The 27,171-nt window shown below is 65.4% G+C and overlaps 3 protein-coding genes across 3 annotated transcripts; all 3 read right to left on the reverse strand.

Annotated features, from left to right (window-relative positions):
• On the reverse strand, positions 1 to 14,586 carry CHLRE_09g394350v5 (uncharacterized protein). Its single transcript, XM_043065713.1, has 31 exons — positions 14,103 to 14,586; positions 13,890 to 13,949; positions 13,416 to 13,466; positions 12,807 to 12,865; positions 12,515 to 12,610; positions 12,067 to 12,235; positions 11,515 to 11,634; positions 11,181 to 11,327; positions 10,696 to 10,849; positions 10,220 to 10,547; positions 9,865 to 9,968; positions 9,420 to 9,638; positions 9,009 to 9,196; positions 8,650 to 8,697; positions 8,078 to 8,378; positions 7,570 to 7,871; positions 6,993 to 7,354; positions 6,542 to 6,677; positions 6,119 to 6,224; positions 5,626 to 5,768; positions 4,952 to 5,104; positions 4,480 to 4,752; positions 4,044 to 4,243; positions 3,662 to 3,782; positions 3,393 to 3,439; positions 2,920 to 3,022; positions 2,508 to 2,615; positions 1,909 to 2,214; positions 1,414 to 1,680; positions 816 to 1,144; positions 1 to 653 (listed from the first exon to the last, which is right to left on the reverse strand). The coding sequence occupies exons 1-31, from the start codon at positions 14,337 to 14,339 to the stop codon at positions 554 to 556; spliced, it is 5,337 nt and encodes a 1,778-aa protein (XP_042920929.1). The 5' UTR covers positions 14,340 to 14,586; the 3' UTR covers positions 1 to 553.
• Positions 14,587 to 16,227: 1,641 nt separating this feature from the next.
• On the reverse strand, positions 16,228 to 19,066 carry CHLRE_09g394250v5 (uncharacterized protein). The gene is made up of 3 exons (XM_001694427.2): positions 18,283 to 19,066; positions 17,801 to 18,091; positions 16,228 to 17,617 (listed from the first exon to the last, which is right to left on the reverse strand). The coding sequence occupies exons 1-3, from the start codon at positions 18,847 to 18,849 to the stop codon at positions 17,366 to 17,368; spliced, it is 1,110 nt and encodes a 369-aa protein (XP_001694479.2). The 5' UTR covers positions 18,850 to 19,066; the 3' UTR covers positions 16,228 to 17,365.
• A 739-nt stretch (positions 19,067 to 19,805) lies between these two features.
• CHLRE_09g394200v5 (uncharacterized protein) lies at positions 19,806 to 26,056 on the reverse strand. Its single transcript, XM_043065711.1, has 6 exons — positions 25,542 to 26,056; positions 25,145 to 25,299; positions 24,630 to 25,013; positions 24,018 to 24,521; positions 20,642 to 23,911; positions 19,806 to 20,500 (listed from the first exon to the last, which is right to left on the reverse strand). Exons 1-6 carry the CDS (start codon positions 25,600 to 25,602, stop codon positions 20,384 to 20,386), a joined length of 4,491 nt encoding a protein of 1,496 aa, XP_042920930.1. The 5' UTR covers positions 25,603 to 26,056; the 3' UTR covers positions 19,806 to 20,383.
• Positions 26,057 to 27,171: the final 1,115 nt, after the last annotated feature.

Genomic DNA, 27,171 nt, shown 5'->3' on the forward strand with positions numbered 1-27,171 from the left:
GTGGTGCGTTTTCCATATCAAGATCTCGACTCTTGGTGCTCAGAGCCACATCGGCCCTGACTGGTGCCGCCCGCTCCCACGCAATGGCGTGAAGCTGGATGCATGCACCTGCGCCCAGGGGTGCCCCTGCCTGCGCCCTCCCTCCCCGACCACACGCGATTGTTCCTGCCAGCACTGCGTGCTCTCACGACCTTCCGGTCGACCACTCACGTTCTAAAATAGGTCGCCTCCTCTATATTTGCTATCTAATTCGCCTGCTTCCTGCTTTACGTCCCTCATCGCGTGCGACTCGCGCCCGCAGCAGATTGCGCGCATCCGCACTGCTCCGCCTGGTCTCATCCCGCCCCCAGTCCAGCCGCCTCCAGCTCCTAACCGCCAGCCATCGCACACTCATCCCGCCCCCAGTCCAGCCGCCTCCAGCTCCTAACCGCCAGCCATCGCACACTCATCCCGCCCCCAGTCCAGCCGCCTCCAGCGCCTAACTGCCAGCCATCAAGTCGTCGGGCCTCTCGTTTTGGGCCCACCTGCAACGCCTGTGCCTCCCGCATGACCGCTACCGCACCAGTGCCTCGGCCGCGGCCCGCACGCCGTCCAGCCGCCGCGCAATGTCCTCGCACTCAGGCCCACCCAGCCGCCGGGCCTCCAACGCCAGCCTGTTGCGTGATCACGAAGGCAGGAGACAAACACGGGGTCACAAACACGCAGTAGGTAAGGACAAAACACAAGCTCCCAAGCCTCGGCACACCCCTCAGCCTGTGCCGCTCCTACTGCGACCCTCTTGCTCTGCCACACACGGGTAGCTGCCGCATACGCACCTGTCTGCAGCGTCCGCCAGTGCGCCCGCCTCGCGCGCTCGAGCCACCGCGCCGCCGCCCACCGCCGCCGCCGCCAGCCCGGGCAGCAGCCCCGGCGGCGGCGCCGGCAGCGGCCCCGCCGCGGACTGCACGTCCAGCAGCGCCGCGCCGCACGCCACCACCGCCGAGCGCAGCAGCTGCACCCGCATGCGTGGGGTGCCCAGCTGCGCATCCATGGCGCCGCCGCCCGCCGCGGCCGCCACCACCGCGGCGGAGCCGCCGCCGCGGCCGCGCGACAGGAGTGCCTCGTACACACGGCGCACCGCCGCGGCGCTGCCGCCGGCCGCGGTCTGCAACATGCACGGGCAAACGGAAGCGGGAAGCATGACAGCGGCGCGAGGACTAAGGAGACGGCGGCATGGGACACGAGACCAGGGGCAAGGATGACGCTGGTGGTGGTTCGTGCTCAACAAGAAACACGACTGCATCCAGTCCAGCACAGCCAGCCCCATACACACATGATTTCCCGAACCCGGTTACGCCTCCCCTGGCACGCACCCCCTCCCCACGTCAAGCGCACCCCGGCGGCTTCTCTTTCCCCAACCCGCACACCACCCACCACGAGCGCCGGGACGATGATCTCGCTGCTGCGGTCGCCCGCCGGCGCGGAGCCGCCGTAGGCGCTGCCGGCGCCGCCGGCGCCAGTGCTGCCGTCGGCGGGCGCCGCCGGCCACAGCCCCGCCGCCAGTGCCTCCAGGCGCCAGGCCACGTGCAGCAGCGGCAGTGTGAGGTCGTCGGGGTGCAGGCTGGGGCCCAGGGCCGCCACCGCGTCGCAGGCGTCGGCCAGGCGCGCGGCGGGCGGGGCGTCACGGCGCTGGTCGTAGCCCTGCGCGTGGGTGCGTGTGTTTTAGAAAGCACAAGAGGGCTGTGTACGTGTGTGTATGTGCACGTGTCCATGTGTGACCTTGAAATACCGTGCATGTCTACAGAAGAGTGCGCGACAAACGCCTTCCTCGCACAAAGCCTGCCGCGCTCTGCCGTGCGCCGCTTCCCCTCCCTCCCGCACCACACAGCCCGGCACGACACCCCACGCAGCTCGCCGCCCGCCACGCACCCGAATGAGCTCGTGGTCCCACAGCGTGCGCACCACCGCGGACGGCTCCGCCGCGCCGCCACCGCCGCCGCCGCCCGCGAAGCGGATCATCTGCAGGCACACGTCCCACAGCCCGTACGGCTGCGCGTACGAGTTGTACAGCACCGACAGCTCCAGGGGGGCGCCCGACAGCTCGGCCAGGGCGCGATCCAGATCCGCCAGCGCGGATGACGCGGCGGCGGCGGCGGAGTCGGACGCGCCGGCGCCGGCGCCGCCGCGCGCGGCCTGCTGCGCCGCCGGCGCTGCCGCCTGTTTTGTGCGGCGGGCCTGCGGCGCGCGAGACATGGGAATTAAAGACACGTCAGGGGGGCTCCACGTCATGAGGGGAGTTTTGCCCAGGCGCACCGCATGGGCGCGCGGTCCGATCCTGCGCCAATCCTATAATCCGCCCATCTCCCTCACAGCCGTGCGTACATGCCTTTGCGCCTTTCCTACGCCCGGCCCCGCTGCCGCTGGCGCCCCAGCCCGGCACTTCAGACCTGTCAATCATTGACACACCGGCCTTCATCTACGGCCGCCCCCCATCCCCTGCCCAACCCCCAGCTCCCCAGCCGCCTCACCTGCAGCCGCTCCGTGATGGCTGCCTGGAAGCCCACCACGCGCGCGTCGCTGTCCAGGCGGCTCACCAGCGCCGTGTCGCCGGCGGAGCGAGCCTGCAGCACCGCGGACTACGAGGGGCAGGCGGAGGAGGGCGGGCGGCAGCACCCAGAGGATCAGTCAGAGGGCAGAGGTGGAGGATGATTGTGAGCTTGAAGCGACGGTGACGGTACCCTAGCGGTCTCCAGTTCACGGCAGGTGCGAGCGGCTCCCGTCAGCCACTCCGCCGAACCCGCCGCCACCCAGTTGCTGTCCTACACCTGCAGGCAGCCCCCATGCGCCACCCCCACCTCCCCTCGCCACCCGCACACAAGCCCCCACCCCCACCCCCCGCCGATGCACCGCCACCCCCGGCCCCAGCCCCCGCCCGCCCACCTGCAGCGCGCTGACGCGCGCCCTCAGCGGCACCGCCAGCTCGGGCCCGGGCCCACTGCGGCGGCAGCCCAGTGCGCCGTACACCAGCGCTGCGTCCAGGAACCTGCACGTGGTGGCGGTGAGGAGGCAGTGGGGTGGTGAGGTGGTGAGGTAGTGAGACAGGGCGGAAGTGGGAGTGATGGTGCAGGATGGGGTGGGGTTACATTCATGATTAGTTAAGCAAGTGGTAGACGGTAGACGATCTTGGGGAACAGCAATCGTTACCGACGACGTCGACCCCGGCTCCAGCGCGAGCTCCAGCTCCAGAAGTGGGGCGAGTTCAGACTTCAGAGAGCGCAGCCGGGGGGTGCTTGTGCACGGTGTATGTTCTAGCCGAAGCACGGCGCCCACAACAATAGGCCCAAGCATGCGCCTCCGTTTTCTGCTGCGCTCCACCGCTTCCGCCTCTCCCGCACTGCCACCACACCGCTCACCTGGCCTTGCCGACCAGCATGCGGCACAGCAGCTCCAGCAACCCCACCTGCACAGGCACACACACGTGTTAAAAAGCACAAGGAAAGGTATGCGCGAAGACACGTGTGTGTATGTGTTTTTGTTTGGCCGGGCAGTCAGCACTCAGCCACCTCGTCCCTGTATGCGCTTCCGGGCGGCATCTTCTGTCACGCCAGCATATATGGCATATCCCGCACCCAATACATTACACCTGCCCTAGCATATGCCAAACGAGCCACCCCGGGCACACCTGGCCGGCCGTGAGCGGCCCGATGGCGGTGCCGCCGCCGCCCAGCGCGGCTGCGGCCGCGGCGGCAGTGGAGGGCGGCGTCAGACCGGAGGCGGCGCCGGGTGGCAGCAGGCCGCCCTCCCTGCGGCATGGCGCGGAGGGGGGTTGCGAGGTTAGGGCCGTGGGAACAAGGTAAAGCGGGCGCCAGGGGTGGGGGGGGGGGGTTACATTCATGATTAATTAAGGAAGTGGTAGACGGGGTAGTTGTCACAGCGGGGTGTCACAGGGTGCGCGTGTCGCGCGGCCATGTGTTTCTACGAGACGTTGATAACCTGCACCTGCACCAGCCCCGCCCCAAGCCCTGGGAGTCCACATGCCCACATGTCCACATGCCCACACCCACCTGGCCAGGTAGCTCTCCAGGCCGGGCGCGTCACGTGCCAGCAGCTCGTCCGCCGCCGCCGCCGCCGCGCCCGAGCCGCCTCCTCCTCCTCCTGCTGCCCCGCCTGCCCCGCCTGCCCCGCTGCTCGCTCCTGCGCCCACCATGAAGCCGTACAGCTCGTCCAGGAAGAAGGCGTCGGAGGCGCCCGAGGACAGGCAGGCCTGAAGGGGGGGGGGGCGAGAGGGGGCCGTGAGGGGGCGGGGCCGTGAGGGGCGGGTGAGGGCGGGAAGGTCACGGGTAGGTAAGAGCCAGCTCAGCGGCAGCTCAGGTGTGCCATCACCCGTGCAGTCAGTGGTGTAGCCAGGACCTTGCTGCGTGGGTGATGCGAGCCCCGCTGTGTGTGCGCAGCCCCACCCCGGCCGTACCAGCTAAACCCCGCCCACCCCAGCCGCCCCACCTTGAGAAGGGCCGATTTGAACACCGCGCGCTCCGCCGCCGTCAGCGCCGCGCCTCCACCACCACCACTCGCGCCCGCGCCCGCGCCGCCCAGCACGCCTGCGCCGCCGCCGCCGTCCGGGCTGAGCACCGCCTTGAGCGCCGCCAGCACGTGCTGGTAGGCCTCGCGGCGCCGCTGCCGCGCCAGCTCGCAGGCGGCGCCCAGCTCGGGCCGCAGCGCCAAGCCCTCGGGGTCGCGCGCCGCCGCGGCCGCCAGCGGCACCGTCACGATGCCCTGTCGCGCGTCGCGGAGGCAGACACGGAAAGAAGTCAACGCAGACTGGGGACTCCGAACCCAACCCTCCCGGCCTACATACCGTGATTGGGCTCGGCCCCACTCCCTAACTCTCACGCCCTAATCCCCCTTGTTTCCCCCCTGACTCCGTTCCCCATGAACGGCGGCCCCCCTCACCATCTTCCCCCCCCCTGCTGACCTCGTAGTACTTGAGGTTGGCCAGCTGGCTGACCAGCGCCTCCAGGTGCACCACCAGCGGCACACGCAGCAGCAGCCCCACCGCCTGACGCACGGCGCCCTCGCGCTCGGGGCCGGGCGCCGCGGCCTCGGCGGCCTTGAGCAGCGCAGAGGCCTGTGCGGGGAGGGGAAGGGGGGTTGTAAATACCAGCCCAAACTAAATCAAAACCAAGGAAAACGAGCGGAGCACAGGCAGAGGCGTTAGTTGCAAGCGATAATAATCCTGGGATGTGGGCCGAGGCGTTGTGGAGCAGCAGGGCGAGCGGCGCCGGCGATAAATGTCGCCGCCGGGGCTCGAGGGGTTCCATGCATGTTAAATAAGACAAGAGGGCGTAGGGGGGAGGTGACTACCAGCCCAAACTACACCAAACCCAAATGCAATAGGGGGGAAAGGCAGGTCAGGTCCGCGGCGGTTGGGTCAGGTTGGGGACTGGGTCGGTCCATGGGCGGGGATAGTGCCGAAACGGGTGCGGGTACCGCGATGGCGGCTGCCTGCGCCTGCCGGTTCCCCGTGGCTGTGCCCCGCCCCGCCCGCATAAGTCGTCGTGCCGTCGAGTCAGTCGTGTATACGGCGTGTGAACCCCCCCCACCCCCGCACCACCCCACACACACACTGCCCCCGGGCGCCCGACGCACCTGGTAGTAGGTGCGGTCCTCCTGCCGGAAGTAGCTGGGCGCGGCAGCCTGCAGAGCCGCGGCCAGAGCCTCGGCGCCCGCCGCGCCGCCCGCTGCCGCGCCCACGCCCGAGGCCGCCACCAGGCCCGAGGACGCCGCGCCGCCTGCAGTGCGGATGGGGCAGGCAGCGCAGCAGGACGTCAGCAGCAGGGCGACAGACAGCGCGGCAAGGATGCGGCGTGCGGGGCGCTGTGCCCAGACCGCCTGGCTCGCTGGCCACCGGGACCCATGCCCCTCGGTGCATGCCTACCAAACCGCCTGCCTCGCGCCCTCCCCGCTCCCAGCCCTCACCGTCGCCCACCACCTCCTGTTCCCCAACCGCCTGCCTCGGCCCCCATCCCATAAGTATTATCGCTTGCAACTAACGCCTCTGCCTGTGCTCTGCTCGTTTTGGTTGTTTAGTTTGGGCTGGTATGTACAACCTCCCCCCCCCCCCGCCCTCTGCTTGTCTCACCCGCTGTGGCCGCCACGCCCAGGTCCAGCTGCTCGTTGACCAGGCCGCTGATGAGCGCCGCCGCCAGCGCCTCGCCGTCGGGCTCCTGGGACAGGCCGCGCAGCGTCTGCGGGGAGGGGGCAGAGGGGACAGGGGGTTAGGCAGGGGGGCGAACGCAGGCAGGCAGGCAGGGCAGCGGGAGCGGGTTGTGGGGCAGGGCGCAGGAAGGCAGGTGTGGGGACGGAGGCAGGGCGGGGCATGGCAGGGCACACGCGGGATAGCAGGGCAGGTTTGGTAGAATGCTTCTGTGGGGCAGAGCTGCTGCGTGGCTTCAGAGCTGGTGCCAGGACGAAACCTGTTCCCACATGCCGACATGCGCTCTCATGTTGCCTCCACTCCAGTCCACTCCACCCCACTCTACCCAGCCACCCGCCACACACCCACCAGGTTGGCCAGCTTGTTCATGTCGGCGGCGGCTCCGGCGCTGCCCCGCAGCTGCCTCAGCGCCAGCCGGCCCAGGTTGTGCGCCGCCAGCAGCCGCAGCAGGCTGCACGCCTCAGCCACACGCAGGACCAGCGCCCTGCGTGTAGGAGTGGGTTTGGGGTGTGGAGGCCGGGTAGTGTAGGTGTGAAAACGAACACTGGGAACGCGAGCAGGGCGCAGGGGCGGCGCCCTGACAAGCGAGGAGCGGCTCATTCCGCCGCAGCCCTGTCCTCGGACACGAGGCGTGTCAACCTGGCTCCTCGCCTGAGACGCGCAGCCATACACCAACAAGCAGGCCCGCACGCTCTCGTTTTCCACACCAACACACGCCCGCACACAACAAGCAGCCCACTCCAGGGGGGTGGCACCAACTGCAGCCCTCAGGCACTCCTCCCACCCCGGCTCTACCCACCTGATGCGCGCCGCCTGCTCGTCCTCCTGCTGCGCCGCGTGCTCCAGCCGCCGCCGCTTGTGCATGGCCGCCACCTGGTCGTCCACACCGCCGCCGCCGCCGCCGCCCATACCCACACCGCCGCCGCCAAACCCGCCACCGCCGCCGCCAGCACCCACACCCATGCCGCTGTAGGCGAAGGGCGCGCCGAAGGGGCCCATGGGCATGCCGGCGCCGGCGCCCGGGCCGCCGGCGGCGCCGCCGCCACCGCCGCCTGCTGCGGCTGCGCCTGCGGTGGTGCGGCTGCCGTAGCCCTTCTGCTGGCGGCGCGCAATGGCCACCTCCAGGAAGGCGGCCAGGGCGCGCAGCCGGTCCTCCAGCGCCTGGGGCGGGCGGGGGGAGCGAGAAGCAGGGGAAAGAGGGACTCTTACATACGGCACGCCAAGAAAGTAGACACACGAGGGTGCAGTACAGGACACGGGGGTGAAAGAGTGGGCGCAAAACAAGACAGGGCTCAACAAGTGTGTGCATCAGAGGAGGGCCAAGGCGCACGGGACAGACATCATGCCGGACAGCCAGATCCTGAGCCCAGACACACCTCGAGCGTCTTGGCGCTGAAGCGGCAGGCCAGCACATTGCCGCCACCGCCCAGCCCGCCGCCGCCGGCCGCACCGGCCGCGCCGCTGCCGCCCGCCGCCGCCTTGCCGCCGCCCACCGCCGCCGCCACCTTCTTGTCGTACACGGGCGCCAGCAGGCGGCTGACGTACAGGCACAGGCCGCGGTGGCCGGCGCTCCAGGAGGGGCCGGGGTTGGGGTCCACGGCACGCCCCATGTACATGCCGCCGTTGCCGCCGCCGCCACCAGCGCCCGCGATACCGCCGCCGCCGGGCGCGGGGTAACCTGTGCCCGTAAACCCGCCGTGCACAGGCCACGAGGGACGTGTCAGCGAGCTTCATGCACCACTATTAGCATGTGCGTCGATGCGAAAATGTCGCAGCGAGAACGACGCCATGATGCAGCTCCTCACCCTGTTTGTTGTAGCCCTTGCCGCGCGTGCCCCCGCAGCCGCCGACCCGCCCCGCTCCAACCCCAGCACCCGCTCGCACCTCCCTCCGCCGCCGCCGCGTCCTCGGGCATGCGCGCCTCGCCGCACAGCAGCGGGCTGTCCAGCGCCGCCGCCGCCGCCCGCGCCGCCGCCGCCGACACGTAGCCGCCGCCGCCCAGGCTGCTGGAGGTGGCGGGGTTGAGCAGGTAGTAGGCGGAGGAGGCCGCGGCCGCACCGCCGCCGCGCGTGCCGCCGTAGGTAGCGGCGGAGTTGCCGGGCAGCGCCAGTGCCGCTAGGGCTCCGGGCGGTCCCGAGGTGGCCACCATGTAGCACATGGCCGTGGCCTCCACCGCGCCGTAGGACTGCGGGGGGAGGCGGAGGAGGAGGAGGAGGCAAGAGGCAAGAGGGAGGGGAGTTAGTTGCGAGTAAGGAGGAAGAGGCGGCGGACTGTGGGTCCAATACGTTGCGCAAGGTGAGATAGGTAGGATACGTTGTGAAAGGTTATATGGCAGTGGTGCTGCTGCTGCTGGCTGTAGTAGGCCTAGGTGAGCGGGAGGCCCCTGTGGCCCTGGACAACGCCCCTTCCCCCTAGCTTCCATGGGCGGCTACCCCTCCCTCCACCTCACCCCGCACCTGGAAGAAGGTGCGCAGCTGCTCCTGCGAGTTGCGCTCCAGGATGTGCTGTTGGGGGGGTACGAGTTGGGGTAAGGGCACAAGGGCGTGAGGCACTGGAGGCGGAGGCATGAGGCACAGAGCCGCATGTCGCGGAGTCACAGGGTCCAAGAGCGGGTAGCTTCGCGAAGCGGCCCTACGCGGCGGTCCCACCAGCGGCACGAGCAGCCCCCGGCCCCAACGGACAGCAGCGCACGACGAATGCCAAACATGCCTCCCTTCTCCATTGACTACTAACCCCTGCAACCCTCCTCCTCCGCTTCCCCATTCCCGTCCTGACCGCCATACCCGCCACCCGCCCCCAGTCCGCCCCCACCCACCACCAGCAGCTCCACGGGCCGCCTCTTCTCCAGCTCCACCACGCCCGCCGTGCCGATCAGCGCGAACCGCGGCGGCGGCCACCACACCGCCGCCGCCAGCTCGTCGCTGCTGGGCCCGGCGCCGGGCGGCAGCGCGTCCGGACCCAGCAGCGGCCGCAGCGGCGCCGGCTCCACCGCGCACGTCTCGCCTGCAAGGGGAGGGTGGGGGATGCAAGGATGATTGAAAAAGCGATACAGGGGGGAGCATGAGAAGCACGTGCGAGTCAGTGCTACCGTGGATGGTGGAGCGGCCGTGGTGCCGAGCGGTCGCATGCTGCATGCCAATGAGGACACAGCCAACGCCACTTGCCCCAACACCACCTGCCCTTCCCAACTCCCGCTCCACAACCCCAACTCCAATTCCCAACCCACCCGGCACGAAATTGTCCAGCTCCGTGACGCTCTCCCGCAGGCCGCCCACCACGTAGCCGCCGCCGTAGCTGCCGCCGCCGCCGTACCCGCCGCCGCCGTACCCATAGCCGCTGTAGCCGCCGTACCCAGTGGCGGCGAAGCTGCCGGTGTGGGTGTTGAGGGTGGCGGGCGGTACTGTGGTGTTGCGGCTGGCGGCCAGGAGCTTGGTGGCGCCGCCGCCTGCGTGGGCGTGTGTGGGGGCGTGTGTGTCGGCATGTGAGTCGGCGTGTCGGGCAAACGGGCAACGCGAGCAGTTAAAGACAGGTGTGTGGTGTGACTGGTCCTTGCGCGGCGCTGTGATGATGTCCTAAACATGGAGAGTTGACGTAATCTTGAGAGGAAAGGCGCTCGCGATGCGGGATTCGGCTAGTGGGTGTACAATCGACACAGTGACTGGGCGGCTCACCTCCGCTGTTGCCGCCTGCGCCGCCGCCGCCTCCCTGCGCCGACTCGCTGAGCAGCAGGCAGCCGGCCGAGTAGTGCGCCGCAACGATCTCCAGAGCCGCAGACCTGGAGGCGAGGCGGGTGTGAGGAGGGCACAAGGGGAAGTGGGGTGTGTGTGTCTCTGTCTCTCTCTCTGTGTGTGTGTGTGTGTGTGTGTGTGTGTGTGTGTGTGTGTGTGTGTGTGTGTGTGTGTGTGTGTGTGTGTGTGTGTGTTAAAGAGCACAAGGCCTCGACCGCGACCCGACCCTCACACACACACACAACGGCTGCATCACCCAGTTGCCGCAGGTCAGCCGCCCCCGCCCACATGCTCGCACCTGGACAGGTCGGCCCCCGGGCCGCGCGCCACGCCCGCATGCGGCAGGGCCGCCCGCGCAAACATGGCCACCAGCGTCTCCGGCCGCCGGTGGAAGGGCGCCTCCGCCTCCACGCCCGCCGCCGCGGCCGCGGCCGCGGCCGCCGCCGCCGCGGCCTCGGCGCCCTGCGCCCCGCCCGCGGCGCCGCCGCCTGCGGCGCCGCCGCCGCCGCTGTAGCTGCCGGCTCCGCCACCTCCGTACCCAGCGCCCGAGTGCCATGTGGAGAAGTAGATGCGGCGGCCGTCGGCGGTGACGGCCAGCAGGTGCAGCTTGGAGGACTCGCTGGTGGCTGTGCGAGTAGGAGCAGCAGGGGCAGCAGCGGGAGCAGTGGCAGTGGGCGGATCAAAACAAACACGCCGGGGCCGTTGAAGACCCGCAGGCCACACACCCAACCTCTCCCCGCCCCGGCCACTCCCACTCCCATTCCCAGCTCTCACCAATGGGCGCGATGTACTTGACCGCTGCGCCCTTGCGGTCCGCGCTGGCGCCGCGGAACAGCTCGCGGCTGGCGGCGGCGGCGGCGTTGTACACGTTGGACAGCTCGGCCACGCGGCGGGCGGGCTCGTTGCCGCACGTGCCCAGGTCAAACACCTGCGGTGGTGTGGGTGCATCGCAGTGGGGTTTTGAGGTGGTGTCGGAATGGTGGGGTTGCGACTTGCGCTCTAGGCCATGGAATGGTGGGGTGGGGCACACGGGTTACATAGGGCGGGGCGGGGCGGGGCAGGGCATGGACCGGCAAGGACGGGGCGTGCGGTTCGCCGCACGTAGACCTACGCCCTCGTCCTTCCTTCATGCGCCTGCGCCGCTCGGCGCACTCTCTCGCATTGCACCCGTCCATCCAGTCCTCCTGCGCCCTCCCCTGCCCTGCCCTGCCCGCTTGGCTCGGGCACAAACCCGCCCTCCTCTGCCCGCTGCCCCTTACCGTGATGCCGCTGGCCGCGTTTAGCGCGTACAGCACGTGGCGCTCGCGGTCCACCGCCAGGCGCTCCACGGCGGGCGGCGCGCCCAGACCCAACAGGCTGGGCACGAAGGAGGGCAGGTACTGCTGCAGGCCAGAGGTCAGGCGGACCTGGGGGAGGGGAAGGGGGGGTTGCAAAGATGGTTGGACAAGCGGTACAGGGGGGGGAGCCATTCATGCGAACGGGGGGAGGGGCGTGCATGCAAGGCGGGAGCGAGTAGGGTATGTAGCCACCATGAAGCAGGTGCCATCGACCAGTGGGATTGCTCCTCCCCCTCCATGCTCCTGCCTCACTGACCTTGCTGATGCGCTTGTGGCGCCAGGTGTCTGCGGCGTGGTACACCAGCTCGTACACGTGGCCGTCGGCGCCGCCCAGGAACACGCGGCCGCCCGGGCCGGCAGCCACACACGTCATCACCTGCGCAAGCAGGAGTCGGAGGGTTCAGGGGAAGCTTGCAAGACAGAGCGGTTTCATGGCAGGTATGAAGTGCCGACGGGGAGGAGGGATTATCAGTTGCCCGGTCATGTGCAATGCTGGCGTGTGCTCGTGACCGCGCACGGAATGGATGGGGAGTTCCAGGCATCAGAAGTTAGACAATGAAGGCGACGATGGGCGCAGCAGTGGGCAAAGGGTGGGCGCTGAGCGGCGTGACGTGCAGGTGTCAGGGGTGGGCATTCTTGCTGGGTTTGTCCGGTCAGGTGCATGGTCAGCAGCATGCGCTCAAGCCCCCGTGCCACTCCGTTGTCAAGCATTGGCCACGCTCTCCTCCTCGCTGTATTGCATTGGGTTTGGTTTAGTTTGGGCTGGTATCTACAACCCCCCCCATGTTGCCCCCCGGCCAGTCCTCACCGTGTTGTCGGTGGGCAGCGAGTACAGCGGCAGCGGCTGTAGCAGCAGCTCGTCGGGCGCGGCCGTGGCGGCTGTAGCGGCGTCCGCGGATGAGGCGGCGGCGGAGTCGCGGGAGGGGCACACGCCCAGCAGCACAATCTCCGCGGTGGTGCACAGCACAATCACGAAGCTGCGGGTTGTGGGGAACGTGGGCACTGGGTTGGAGGAAAGACGCGGTGGTGGTGCACGAGGAAAGCCCCGGCTCGGGGCAGTTGCCTGCCGCCCGCACCACCTTCCACGCCCCCACCTCCATGACTGCCCTCCCACACATCCCACATATCCCACACATCCCACACACCACGCACTTCAGCCCAGCCCCACCCTGCCGCGCATTCGCCAGTGCCCCAGCCCCAGCCCCACGGCCCCAGCCCGCCCATGTCAGCCCCAACCCCACAGCCCCAGTTTTCACCGTATGGCTGGCAGGAACACTCCGGGTCGCGGCGCCGCCATCCCCACGCAGCTGATGGCCTGGTCCTCGCCGCAGTACTCCAGAGGCACGTCCGAGCTGTGCGGGGTGGCGAGCGGGGTGGGGAGTTGCAAGGTCAGGGGGGTCGCGTAGCTTACAGCAGTGCGCTTCCTGCCCTTGCGCTCTCTGCCCCTCTCCCCAACACGTACATGCACGCCCATGCTTGCCTAACAACACACACACACACGCGACGCGGTGTACATACACACACACACACACACGCACACACACACACCTGCGGTCGTAGCGCCACAGGAACAGCGAGTTGTCCACCGAGGCCCAGGCGCGGCGGATCTGGGGGTGACAGGGCGGCGGGCAGGGCAGCGGGGCAAGCAGGTTCAGACATGGCACTGTGCTGCTGCCGCCCGCCCAGCCGCCCGCCTGTACAGCCGTCCGGCCGCATGAGCTCGGCCATGTGGCGCCCCCGCCCTCGGTTTGGTATGGTTTGGGCTGGTATTTACAGCCCCCCAATCCATACCACAAGGGCCCTCGGCGTATGGTCCCCTCGTTCCCTATGCCTCATTACGCGACCCGCACCCGCCAGCCCCGCACCCGCCAGCCCGCGGTCCCAGCGTACCACTCTCCCGAACAAGTGCCGTTGCTGTCAAGTCCTTTCCCCGCCGTCACACCTGAACCCACACCTAAACCCCTCCCCCAGTTCTTTAACTAGGCATGAGTGCAATACCCCCAACACACGCACCGCCCTTCGTCTACGCACGCACGCAGACACACACGTGCGCCCACGCTGCACGGAGCCGACCCCATCCTCCTTCACATAACGCACATACGCAAGCACGCACATGCCCACAGCCGCCCGCCCACACCCACAGCCACCCGCCCGCACCTGCGGGAACAGGCCGCAGAAGCACATGGCCTGGCAGGAGCGGTACTTGTCCTGCGCGGAGGGAGGGCATGGAGGGGCGCGGTATGGAGAGGGGGTTACGATGGAAGGGGGGAAGGAGAGGGGGTATGGAGGGCGGGGTATGGAGGGCGGGGTATGGAGGGGGCTGCAGGAGTTTACGGGGGCCGGGGAGATGTGGGGACCGTGCCGCGGTGGGGGCCCAATGGGGGCACAGCGGCCGCCTCGCGGGGGCGACGCCTGCGCCGGCCGCGCCGCGACACGTGGCCTTGCTCTTTCAGTACTGCTCCGGGAGATTTGACCTCTCGCTTCGCTCTGTGACTGGCTGGCCTGTATGGCTGCCGTGTGCGCCCAGGTCTACGCCCTTCCACCCCCGTGGCCCTCCCAAAGCTCGTCTGTGTCAGGAGGGACCCTGCCCTGCTCTGCCGCCGGCGCAGCGCCCTCAGCCTGCTCGCGCACCTGCACCATCGTGGGCAGCTCCAGCACCGCCGGTGAGAGCGGCCGCAGCAGAGACGGCCACTGCGTAGAGCCAAGCGATGGCACGACGGGTAAAGCGGAGCAGGCGGGACAAATAGCGTGTGTTCGACGGGAGCGCGCGGCAGCCCGGACAGGCCCCGCCCCCTCTCGGCCGCTTTCCCTCTAAAGTGTCGTGCTATCATAAGCAGTACTCACGCCCTGAAAGTGCTGCTGGTAGGTGTCCTCTTTGCTGGTAGAAGCCAGCAGATCGCTCAATTCGGTATCCCGCCTGAACTCTTTCGACACATTTGCAACGTGACCGAATGTCTTGGACAGCTGCTCGACATCCTGATACTTCCGCGCGGGAATAGAGACTGAATCAGGCTGTGGAGCGCCGCCGCGAGTGGCTTCTGTCGACGGGAGGAGGTCCCGCTGCCAAGCAGGCGCTGCCATGGCGAAATGTGTAGGTATAAATGGGCTATTCCTGCGCAAGTTTGTAAATAAGTCGCAGGGCGAGGTTTTGGCTCGGACAGCTCGGAGGGGAGACCCTCACAAGCTAGATCACCTAAACCTAAGCTACCTACTCTATCTACACATCAAGCAAGGCTCGCGCGAGCGGATGTTCCGCGTCAGTTTGGCAGAGATTCATGTGCGCGCGTATACACGGCAACGCAGGACTTGTTGCAGTTGTCCCCAATATAGTCAATACACAGACAAACTGCGCATGGTGCTTTAACCGCGTTTTACTTCCATGGCACCTGGAGTCTGGTACGTGTGCCTGACATATGCAAGCCCCTCGCCCCCACGCCCGGGCCCACTCCCTCCGTCCCTCGCATGATTATTTCGTCACTGACAGACGTTGACCGTACTAATAAATGCCTTTTTAGCGTTTGGGGAGCTCCACCCACTCTCCCTCCAACTCCGGCGTTATGCCAGCCGCGCAATCTTGCCGTTGCAAATTGAATGTTGGGGTCTGGGAATACGCTGCACACTACGGGACTGCCAACCTGCTTACCTGCCCCTTACCCTGTCCCATCGCCCCCACGCGGCGAGAATGCACCCCTGGAAATGTCCAACATTCTTCACCTGAGGGCCTGCATTGGGGCCCGTTTCTTCCCCTGCCCTGCCTCAACTGCTTCCCGACTGCTTCCCTGGCTGACCCAACTGCCCGCCCGACTGTGGGCGGAACGCCCGCCAAGATGAGACACGATGAGAGGCACGGCCGATGGCGCCATCGGCCATGCCTTGGGCCCTAACTTATGCCTCTTACGAGTCTTCTAGTGAACACGCGGTCACCCAAGTCTCATCCGTTGGACATCTCAACCCCTTGCCAGTCTCTACAGTGAGTCTTGCAGTGAGTTATGTCCGGCGTGGGCTGGGTACTGCTACACCGACCCTTGACTCCACTGTTCCGTGACAGACCCCTGACTCAACTGACCACTATGGCGCAGAAGTCGCGCACACATGACCCTGACAGGATGGGGCTCGTGTACAGGTAGCCGGGTAGCCAGCAAGGTTCACACGGTACTCCTGCACCCTCCCTCCCCAGGTGTGTGCGAAGTGCGGGCGGCGCTTGCTCGGCAACAGGCAGCGCTGCCTGCAGGCGGTCGTACCATAGGGGGGCTCACGTGCTCACCAAGTCCAAGTGTGCAACCACTGCGGGACGGTGTGGGTGAGTCCACTTTGCGGGCGGGCGGCTGGCTGGCTCAGTTGGGCTCAGTGGGTGACGGCTCAGTGGGTGACGGCTCAGTGGGGCGCAGTGGGGCGCAGTGGGGCGCAGTGGGTGACGGCTGGGTGACGGCTCAGTCGTGGGCTCAGTGGGACTCACTCACTCTACCCTCCCGACGGTGCAGGGACGTGACGTCAACTCCGCAACCAAGATCCGGCACGCGCCGGGGGAGATGCTGCTGGGGCACAAGTGCCCTGCATCGCTGCAGACTGGCGGCGGCGGCGGCGGCAGCAGCAGCGGGGGCCCGTGCGCGCATCTTGGTAGCGGGAAAGGCCACGTGGAGGAGGAGAGCGCAGCGCCGCCCAAGAAGCGGCGCAAGCGCGCAGGCTGAGGAGCCGGCTGGTGTCTAGGTAGCGGTCCGCGGTGGGGCTGGCAGGGCATGCGTAGCGGCACGACAAGTAGTGCGGCTGTTGACAACTGTGCTGCGTCTGGCTGCGGTTGGCTCTGCTGTGGCATCGCGGTTGCTAGGCACCTGGTTTGGCTATGTGCCTGTGGAAATCGACCCCGGCTATGTCCGGGCGATGAGGTTGTTCGACCTCAGACTGTGGAGGGGCTCAGCTTCCCGTGACCAGGGAACACTTGCCTACCCCCCCTGCCGGATCCAGCGTAGGATCCAGCGTTGGGTTACAACGTGCACATGAGAAAACCCCCTCGGTCCCTCCCTCTTTGCCTCCCTCGCCTGGCAGCCCAACGTGCCTTCCCACACCGATGCGGAGGGTCGAAGCCAACCCTGTGCTCGCCAGAGCCGCGGCGCCCAGCGGGTCAGCTCCATGACACAACCGCGCCCGTTTCGTTCGACTGTAACTGCTTGCAAACCTCTCAACCCAAGACATGTACTACTTATAAATTACACTGGCCTGATGGGTTCCTCGCGCGTGCAAAAGATTATGAAATTCCACCTGCATGTACTGCGCTATCCAGCACACGTAGGCACACGCGTCCCTGCTGCCTACACATGCCAAGTCCTAAGTGCCACAGCCGATACCATTCACCAAGCCAAAGCCACGTACCATGTACCTTCTATGCGTGCTAGCGACTACAACTTCTCTTCGTGTCGCGCACATTCGCGTTCGCATTTCGACAGCACTCCGCTACCACGTCTAAACTGCAGGATTGCTGGTTGCAACAGTCCTCGCGCGCAGGGCGCCTAAGAGTGCTCAAGCACCAACTAGAGCTTAAAACTAGCCACGCATGTCCGCGCCTAGGGGTCCCCCTTAAACATCTGACCGGCGCGTGCCGAACACACGCGCCGTCAGGTTGACTAACAAATGGCTTCATCGCCATGCTACTGTGATGCTAGGACTAGGGCTAGATACTAGGGCTAGATACTAGGGCTAGGTACTAGGGCTAGGTACTAGGGCTGCATGCCACTGGCAGCCATCACCAAGCGCCACAAGATTGCCAGCTAGGTGGCGAGACGCAGGCTAAACTAGATTCCAAAACACACGCGACAATCCCCTGCAACTCAAGCAAAATACCAGGTGCCCGAAACGTAACGTGCCCGACACATCCTAACCACAGTTCCAGCTGCCACCTGCCAAACCGCGCGCACAACTCCTGCAAAAACGAAAATCTGCCGCGCACTTCTAATGCTTGCCGCGTGCGCCAACTGAGCGCAACTTGAGCCCGAATCCAAGCCCCAATCGCCCGCCTGTCCAGCGGCACTCCTATCAGCACGCTGGGGGCCCTGCCTGACTTTTGCATGGAAGAATTTTGAGCCTTCAAGCGATAACGCGCGAACCCAGGAAGCTCAGCGCCGCGCCGCCGCCACGGCCGTCAGCTGTGTGCCCAGCTTGTCCATCACTTCCAGCATGATTGGCACGGTCAGGGTCGGGAACACCTGCGCCGCGTTGTCCTCGGGCGCAGCCGCGGCCCCCGGCGCTGGCGCCCCTGCCTCGCACTGGCCCTTGGTGAGGCGGTGCATGTCCACGAAAGCCACGGATGGCGCCGCCGCCCCCGCGCTCAGCCAGGTGTCCTGCAGCAGCTGCACCGCCCCAGCCACCTGCCATACAGGCGCCCACAAGGCCAAGAAAGGACAGCTATTAGCACACAGGCGGATACATCACCCAATATACCAGACCGGTGCTAGGCGCCCGCCGCAAGTCTCTGGCTGCAAAGCAGCGACTTGACTCCAGCTGTCTGTGGCCGCTGCGTAGCTACGGCTAGTACACGTCACCGCGCCTACCTGTGCGTTCCACTCCTCCACACCGTTGGCTGACAGCAGCGACATGGCGCACACCGCCTCAGCCGCTGCCGCCGAGCCGCCGCGCCATCCGGCGGCGTTCACGCCAACATCATCGTCCGGCACCGCCCAAGCCGCCAGCGCCGCAGCGCACTCCGCAACCATCTGATTCCGGGCCGCGGGGTCGGCGGCCTGCGCGTCATGCACTGCGGCCTCGAGCTCCGGCGGCAGGCGGTGTGGGCACAGCGCCGCCGGGCCCAGCACCACGATGGGCACATTTGCGTCGCCGAACGCCTGTGAGCAGGGAACACGCCCACACAGCCATGAGTGTGATGTGGTCAAAAGGGATGTGCGGGCATGTTTTACTCACGCTTGCCCCATGTTGCTACATGCGGCCAGCCCGTAGCGGCCGCTGCCCGAGCTCCCGTCTCCCAATCCCAACGCATGCGCCGTACGGTACATGCCGCCGCCACGGGCCCACCCACCTCGTGGAGGCTGCCAACAAGTGATGCGACAGCGGCTGTGGGATCGGATGTGGGGCAGCGCAGCTGCAGGGCGTCACCGAGGTGCATGCCCTGCTTGGCGCTGACACCCAGGACGACGGCCGTGGCCCCGGCAAGGGAAGCCCGCGCGGAGGCACGGAGGGGCCCGCACATCGATGCCGGCACATACTCCAGGACCAGGCCCGCGCCCGTAACCCGGCAAGATGCGGGGCCGCTGCTGTCTGGGGGAATCTCTGCACCAGCGGCCTCGGCGCCCAGAGTCGAGCAGAGGCCCTGCCACAGCCCGCGCGCATCCAGGTCGCCAGTGAACGCGATGCGCAGCCCGTCACCCGGTGCGCCAGCGCCCAGCTCTGCGAGCTCGTCGACCAGCTTGCTGCTCCGGCTATGAAGAAGGCCCTCCCCTGCAGCTGCTGCCGAGGGTAGCGCGGCACCAAGGCCCGGCCCCGCCAGCAGCAAACCCGAGCGACGCAGGACCCTCCGCGGCACGCCACTGGCAGCCGACTCCGTCACGGCGAGCGCGCAGACCAGGAGGCAGACAAGGCCCGGCATTTGGGCAAGTTAAATGCCACAGGTACAAAGGGCGCCGCGACGAGGCTCTACCTCGGTGAAAGTGGAAGTTGCTACTCGCCTTCTCACCAAGGGCGATTATTATACTGTGTACGAGTGTCATACGTATGTAAGCTGGCCCTGAAAAGCTTGCTGGTTTCTGTTCTTAAGCCCGTTGCACTTGGACTCGCAGTTCCACGCACCCAAGCACGGATTATAGTTCCAAACAACCTCATATATCTACCAGTGCTTATTTGGGGCTTTGAGCTGGCGCAACTAGGTGTTGGATCCGTCCGCAGGATCCATTCAGATGCATTGACTCAGATTGACTGTGGTGGGCTCGGCAGCCTCGGCTCACCAATCCCGCGACACAGCGCGGCATCACCACACCATACCAATTTCTGTGTTAAGGGGCAGGCCAGCGTCGACCGCTCGCAACCTATTACACGGCCCCATTACCAATACGGTACCGCGTTACGATGTCCAGAGCTGCTACTGGCTGCTGACCGTGAACTGAGCGCCCGAGGCGGGGGCGAGTTGAGCTTTGGGCTGGCGGCGAACTGAAATGCTGTTGCGCGCAGCGCGCTTCTCGCATGGCAGTGGAGTGATGATGAGTGTGCGACGGATTGGTCCCGTAGGGTAGTGCAGCAGCTGATGGCAATGGTGTGGCTGTGGCTCTGACATGAGGGCTGTGGCTAGCTGGGACGTAACCATGTCTGAGGCAGGGCCGGGACCTGGGCAAGAGTCCCTTCCTCACAAGCGGCTTCAGACTGCTCGATTCTTGATTGGCGGGACTCAAAACCTTGACCCGGACAAGGGAGGGGTGTCAGCTTTGTACATCTGGAAGATGGGCTGAGATTGGGAGCTATTAGGCGTGCAACGCCCCGTCAGAGCCTCCATGCCGCTACGACGCGCAGGCGCATCGGCTAGAGACACTTGACAGATGGGACAGAAGCATGTCATCAAACTGATTACAGCCGGAGGCACAGCCCACGGTATCGCAGCGTTCGCCTGGGTTCCGGCAATTTGTTCACTATTGAGAGATCAAGTGGTGCTTTCGCGAATCAGGGAAAGAATCAGTTGCAATCGGTCGCAGCGCGCATGGTAACGGGCGGGTAGAAATTAATCATCGTCTAATCAGAATGGTGTCACCGCGCGCACGCCTGATGCTCCATCCTAGCCGCCACCCCACTCATCACAGCCCGCTGGCACAACAGACCAAGCCAACACCGCGCGCGCAAAGCCCAATTACCAATGCCGCAGCTGCCTCTGGGCTCGAGCATTGCATGCAATCATTGCAAGCCGGCCTCATCTACTTCGCACGATTAAGCCGCCCCACTCCACACACGCACAACCAGGGCTTGATCAGCCTGCTAGCCCTCACGTTTCCCATACGGGACTACCCATATAGCGTACCCCTGTTATGCCCGCAGCTAGGTCAGAAACCCTGTCCAATAGCAGAGCACTTAACCCGCCATCCCCATCTGTTCTGTCTTTCTAAACTCTCAACTTAATCTATGTCCGAAGACATGCTCGTTTACGGGCAGCCAGAGAACGTGGCACCAGCGTTAACGGCGATGTCGTACGCCTCCTTGGGGAACAGCACCTGGCTGACCACGTAGATCATGCCCTGGAGCTTGGACAGGAAGTTGGGCTGCGGGGACGTAGAGCGGGGGGCAGAACGAGATTAGTGGCAGGTGATACCTTGCGTGTGGGGTGACACCTACTAGCCGACCGAGATACGAGCCGAACATGTACAAGTGAGCTGTACAAGGACACTGACAACATTGCTTACCACGCCGGCAGGGATGGGACCCTTGATGTTGGAAGCGATGCCGACGCAAGGAGGGTTGGTGGTGGTCTGGAACGCCAGGGTAGCGGCGTTGACCGGGGGCGTGGTGTTCAGCTTGTAGTACAGCTTGGAGGCGGTCGTGGCGCCGTAGCCGGTCACGTTGCCGAGGGCAGCGTACATGGAGGCGGCGTCAGACACACCCACAGTCGCGGCACCAGAGACGTTGTAGGTTGCGGGGATGAACGAGGGCAGGAACTGGGCGCCGGGCAGGACAGCGAACTGGACAATGGCCGCGCACACAGCAGTCTTGGCAGCGACGACGTTGGCGCCACCAGTGGGGGCAATGCAGTCGGCGTAGCTCATGGGGGTTCCGCTGAAGGCAATGCGGCTGAAGAAGCCGTTCATGGCGTTGACCGAGGGCACCAGCACCGTGGCCACAGTGTCGGGGGTGTTCAGGTAGGCGGTGGCAGGAGTGGACACGCCGCTGGGCAGGGTGACGTTGAACTTGTCCACCAGGTTGACGAACAGGGCAGCCTCGGGCTCGTTGCGCAGACCAACGTAGACAGACACGGCGGCAGCGCCGGCGGGGCCGTTGCCCGGGGGAGGGGGAGGAGGAGGCGGGGGAGGGAAGGGCACGGGCAGGGCCAGGACAGCGGTGATCATGTGCGCCACGGCAGCGGTGCCGTTGATGGCGTTGTCGTACTTGCCAGCCACGAAGGTCTGGCTGGTGATGGGCATCTGCTGGCGCACGGTGTACACGCCGCCCAGGTTGAGGAGCTGGATCTTGAAACCAGCGCTGAAGGCGTAGTTGTACAGGTTGGCGGCCGTGTTGTTGTTGGCGGTGATGTTAACAGCGAAGTTCGCACCAGCGATGACGTGCACAGCCAGCAGCTGGGCAGTCTTGGTGTTCTGACCGTTGGTGGTGTTGCACAGCACGTCGCGCCAGTTGCCGCCGATGTTGTTGCTGCTGAAGAAGGATGAGAAGGCAGTGTCGGTAGGCGCCAGAAGCGTGTACTGGGCGCCCTGGTTGAGCAGGTTCTGGATTGTGGTGGTGCTGTTGGTGCAGGACAGCAGGGCGTTGAGGATCGACAGCTCGGGGTTGGCGTTGAGGTAGTCCTGGAAGCCGTTGGGGAAGGCGACAGGGGGAGGGGGCAGCGGGGGAGACGGAGGAGGCAGCGGGGGAGCGGGCGAGGGAGGAGGAGACTGCGCCTGGAAGGCAAGCGGGGGGGTGAACAGCATGGTGGTCATCTGGACGTAGCCGGCCAGACCCACGCCGCCCAGGGCGTTGGGGTTGCGCTGCACGGGGATGTCGGCGATGGTGATGTTCGAGGTCATCTTGGGGAAGCCGGGGTACTGCTGCGACACGGATATCACCGAGGTCTTCAGGAAGGTCAGGGTGTTGGTGCCGACGGTGGTGTTGCCGTACAGACCCTGGTCGGTCACGGCGGTGGTGAGGTTGTTGATAGAGCCTGACGACAGGTAAGCGTTCACGACCAGCATGTTCTTCACCAAGGTGCGCGCGTAGCCGTTCGAGATGGCAGTGTTCACGTTTTGGGTGAGGTTGCCGTTGTACGTGGCCGGGTCGTAGGCAGTCAGGGCAGCCTGGCAGCCGTCATCGGTGGGGATGAACAGCGTCCAGCCCGAGGTGTCGAACTGCTCCACGTACGGGTAGTAGTTGGTGGCGGCGAACAGCTTGGCGGCGCAGTCGTTGAAGTTGGAGTTGCCCTCCAGCAGCGGCCGCAGGCCAGTGAACGGCGGCGGCGGGAAGGGCGCCGGGGGCGGGCTGGGCGGCAGGGGCGAGGGGGGAGGAGGAGGCAGGCGGGGAGACAGGATGATGCGGTCGATCAGCTGCACGTAGCCGGTGGGGTTGTCGTAGGTGCCGACCACGATGTCGTGGGGCACCCAGTAGGCCACGGGGCTGCGGCCACGGCTGTAGCCCAGAGTGGTGATCTGCTGGACACCGTTAACGGTATCAAAGCCAGAGGCACCGCCGGTGGAGATGGAGTACACGGTGAACGAGCAGCCTGAGTACAGCATGGTGTCATTGTCGTAGGTCGTGCACTGGGTGCAGTAGCCCAGGTTCTCCAGGTCAACGTTGGGCAGGTTGATGGCGGCGCCGGAGGTGGCGGTGCCAGTCACAGTCACGTTGTTGCCGCAAGTGCCGGTGTAGGGGGTCTTCTGCACGACAATGCCGACGTCCACAGACCAGCCCAAAGCGGTCTCCCAGGCGAAGTTGTCGGTGTCAACCAGCTTGCGCACGGCATTGCCGACGTTCTGCGAGCCGGGGGCGGTGGGCGGGTTGTAGCAGCCCGACAGAATGGTGTTCGCCAGGATCTGAGCCTTGAAGACGGGCATGGAGGCAACGCCAGAGGGCTCCACCGTAACGTTCCAGGCCAGCAGGTCAAGGAACTGGGTGGCGTTGAAACGGTTGGGGATGTTGATCAGCATGCGGCGCAGAGGCACGGTGCTGGCCATGGCGCAGAAGCCGTGCGAGGGCACGCAGAACTGCAGGTTGTCGCCGTCCTCCATGGCACTCAGCAGGCGGCGGCTGGACAGCGGCACGGCGGTGCCATTGGCAGTCACGTTGACGAAGGCGCCCAGGTCGTTGACGTTGTTGCCGAACAGAGCCCAAGCCTGGTTGCTGGGGAAGTAGCAGGTGGTGCCGGCCAGGGCGTTGACCTTCGCGGTCAGGTTGAAGATCGAGATCAGCTGGCGAGTAATCTGCAGACCAGCGACACCGTTGATGGCGCTGGTGATGGAGCCGTAAGCGATCGGGGGAGGAGCAGGCGAGGGCGGGACCGGCGACGGGGGAGGAGGCGGAGGAGGAGCCGCGGCGTAGTTGCCGGTGAACGAGGTCACAACCTGCACAACCGACTGGCCGACGAAGTTGTCACGCTTGCGGATGACAATCAGGCCGGTCGAGGTGACGTTGTTGGCTGCCAGGACGCCCGAGATGGGCTGGGGGTTCGGGTCGAACTTGGAGGCAACCCAGAAGGTCGCGTTGGCTAGGTTGGAGCTGCGGAAGATGGTGAGGCCACCGAAAGGAGCCACGGTGGTGTAGTTGGTGGTGCTGTTAACCCAGTTGCTGGTGGTGATCAGAGCGGCGGGGGTGCACTGCTGCAGAATCACGTTTGTCATCACACCAGTGTACTCGATGACCGAGGTGTTGCATGTGGGAGCGAAGGCCGGGTTCGCAATGCAGCTCGCGACGAAAGCACCCTGCTCAGCGTAGTTGCGAGCAGTGCCGGGCCAGTTGAGGCCCCAGGAGATGGACTGCAGGGATCATAATGAAAGGGGAGGGGAAATCATCTGTTCAGCATTAGACCGTATCACAGCCAAAAACACGTCCGAGCACAGCCCATGCTAACTGCGTGCTTACCGTGTCCTCGGGGAAAAAGCAGGTCCAGGCCAGGGCGGGGTCGCTGAGCCTGGCGGTCAGCTTGACGTTGTCGATCGCTGTCTTCATGCGCGACAGATCCGCCACGCGCTGGGACACGAAGTCATAGATGGAGGCGAAGCCAGCGTAAGGGGAAGGAGGAGGGGCAGGGCTGGGAGGGTTGGGGGAAGGAGCAGGAGAAGGGGGGGGAGAGGGGGAGGCAACGCCAGGGGGAGGAGGGGGGCTCGGGGGAGGGGGGTTCGGGGGAGGAGGCGACGGTGGCGGAGGAGCGGGGGGAGGGGGCGAGGGAGGGGGAGGCGACGGGGGAGGGGGTGACGGGGGAGGGGGAGGAGAGGGAGAAGATGAGATAACCGGGCCAGGCGATGACGCGGGGGAGGGGGTGGGCGCCGGCTTCGGCGACGGCTTCGGGGCGGGCGAAGGCGAGGGCGACCTAGGAATGGGCACGTAGCGGGTCGGCACCAGCAGCGCGTTGATGGAGTGCAGAATCTGCGTCCAAGGGGCGAGAAATGGTTAATGCCATGCCCCGCCGCAACGAGATCCGACATACAACGTGAAGCTTAGGAGCGGCTGTGCACCCCCGGTAACAAGTCTCACCCGGCCCTTGACGGCCCGGTCGTAGTCGTTGGTGCCGTTGGGGAACTTGATGTAGTCGGCGTAGTTAGCGTCCACGCCACCAATCAGGTAGGTCTTATCAGTGCCCACCACGTCGTCAGCCTCAGCCACAGTGATCACGTCAAGCAGGTTCTTGCCACCCGCCTGGGTGTTGTAGGGGCAGCCGGGCAGGCCGTCAGGGCCCACGGGGCAGTTACCGGGCAGCTGGGCGCGGGTGCGGGCGCCCAGGTTGGCCGCCAGGACGTGGTACTTGAAGATGGCGTTACGAGTGTTGTTCATCTTCTTGGTGACGACAGTGCAGAACCTCTCGGGGTCAGTGCCCAGAGTCGTCCGAATGTTGAGGCCGCTGAAGGTAGTGCGGAAGCCCTGCACGGAGGAACCCAAAAAGCACGGTCAAAAACCTGGCCCAATGCTAGATCATCACAACGCCCTGGCCAAACGTCCTATCCTGCCAGAGCGCGCTCCGCTTTACGCAAAGGAGCGCCAGTAGTACTCACGTCGTCGGTGACCAAGAACATGGTCAGCGCCTTGTTCGACGTAGCAGTCCAGGGCTGCTTGTTCTTCGGCAGCAGGTTATCAATGCACTTCTTCATGAAGGTCATGTCCGACCGAGACGAGATGTAGTCGTAAGGAGACGACTGCGATAGAACGCCTGCAATCGAGTCCAACCCACGCGCGAACCAGTTAAAGCTATAACGGCCGTGCTACTAATGTGATATTCACTTGTTACATTGGGCTGCCCGCGCACTCTGACTACTCCTTTGAGCTGGGAGTTGCTCGCCCATCACGATCAGCCGGTGGTGGCCCAGTAGCGGGCCAAACGCGTGCCTCCCAACCCCGAGCCGTTTTGAACGGCTGCTTTTCCATAAATGATTATCCATAGCATTTGCTCACCTCCTGGCAGGACCGCCAGGAGCGCCACCGCCACGGCGAGGGCGACTGAAAGACGCCCCATCGTGGCTGCTTGCCGCCTTAGCCGACGGCGAGCGCCCAAGGAAAATACGCTGCTACTAGGGGCCGCTCAGGACCCTTGTATCAATTTAGTCCTTGGTAAGGTACGCCCGCGGTGGGGCTAGGATCGACAAAGGAAGGAGCGCGAAAGATAGGGTGCAAAGTATACCTCCCTAAGGTAAAACTAGCAGTCAAGCCACAGGTATGTGGCGACTTAGCACCTCTGTCTAAACGGAAGAGTCTTAGTGACTCGTTGTCCCTGTGCAGCTGCGATTGGGACGCAGGAGCTCGGCGACCTGGCTTGCTGAATGAGGGGCCAACGAGTGCGCTATTGTGTCGGGGCGCCTGCAGAAGGGGCCAACGTGCCGAAGGGAGGTGGCGCGTTGGCCCCTTTTGCGCCCACCAATGTCACACCTATCTCACACCTTGGCACGTTGGCCCCTCTTGCGTTGTCTCACACTCACTTGCAACTCATGTATGCATGTATGCAACTCATCTGCCTGCATGCATCGAACTCGGTTGGTAACGTCTTTGGCAATTTGATCTTGTTCTGTAGCAACACAATTTTTCCAAAGCGAATTGTTAAGCAATGCCTGATTGGCTCGATTTTGCAGAAAAAGCTTACTGCGTTCTTGCCTTGCGTGTCAACATCGAAGCAGGTCGCAGTCGCCTCAGATGTCTTGACCACGTTTAGTCTTTGTTGACTGTCAGTGCCGCACATGCACGTCCGAGCTCATGAAGAGTGCAAGTCGCTGCGCTCAGGGAACGTCTTAAGTCCTCCAGCCGTCTGCCACGCCAAGCCTCCGCTTGCGTTTTCCTGTCTTTGCCGGCGTTCGCACTGTACAGCCTCATGGGGAGCATGAGTGTGTAACTATCAGACCGCGCGGGGGTTGGGGTTGCAGCGTAACCCGCCCAACCGAACCAGAACCGTGCCCAGGGGTCAGGATCTAGGCCCCTACCTTGGCCCCTACACGTATTTGTAGCTGAGCACTGCGCATTCGATAAGGAATAGCCCCTGCGTGCTTGCACGCTCGGGTTGCCCTCTCTTGTAATACCGCAATCTCATGCGTGCTATCTGAACTCTGTACCTCGTTCAGTTTTCTTCGCTTTTCTCGCTTTTCTTCGACCCCTACGCCTGCATTCAGAGGTTGGTCAAGGGGGTTCACAACTGGCGCCTGGCTTTCTCCGCTTTCCTTCGAGACACGCCATCCACTACAGCGCAGGGGTGCATCCCGTAGGGCATGCCGCCGGTGCTTGCCGTGTGTCCTTGCCTGTCCAAGCATGTTTCCAAGCTACCTGCACCTGTCCAAGTACGCATGGCCTGGCAAGTGCACATACTAGCCCACGATAGTATCCGCTTTGCTCTGCACACACGCCAGCCGACCGGCGGCCGTGTTTCTTGGTACAGTTGTGGGGCTGCCTCTTACCGTTTGGTATGGCGTGTTTGGAATGGCGCGGAGCCCCTGTCCGTTCTATAGTTTCTAGCCACCCGCCGCCACCTGAGTGCGCAGACGCGCAGACGAGCAGCGAAGGGGCTTGCCGTTGCTGTTGTGCTAGAGGAGCAGCGGGCAGT

This window comes from Chlamydomonas reinhardtii, chromosome 9, assembly GCF_000002595.2.
Source record: "Chlamydomonas reinhardtii strain CC-503 cw92 mt+ chromosome 9, whole genome shotgun sequence".
Classification (NCBI taxonomy): Eukaryota; Viridiplantae; Chlorophyta; class Chlorophyceae; order Chlamydomonadales; family Chlamydomonadaceae; genus Chlamydomonas; species Chlamydomonas reinhardtii.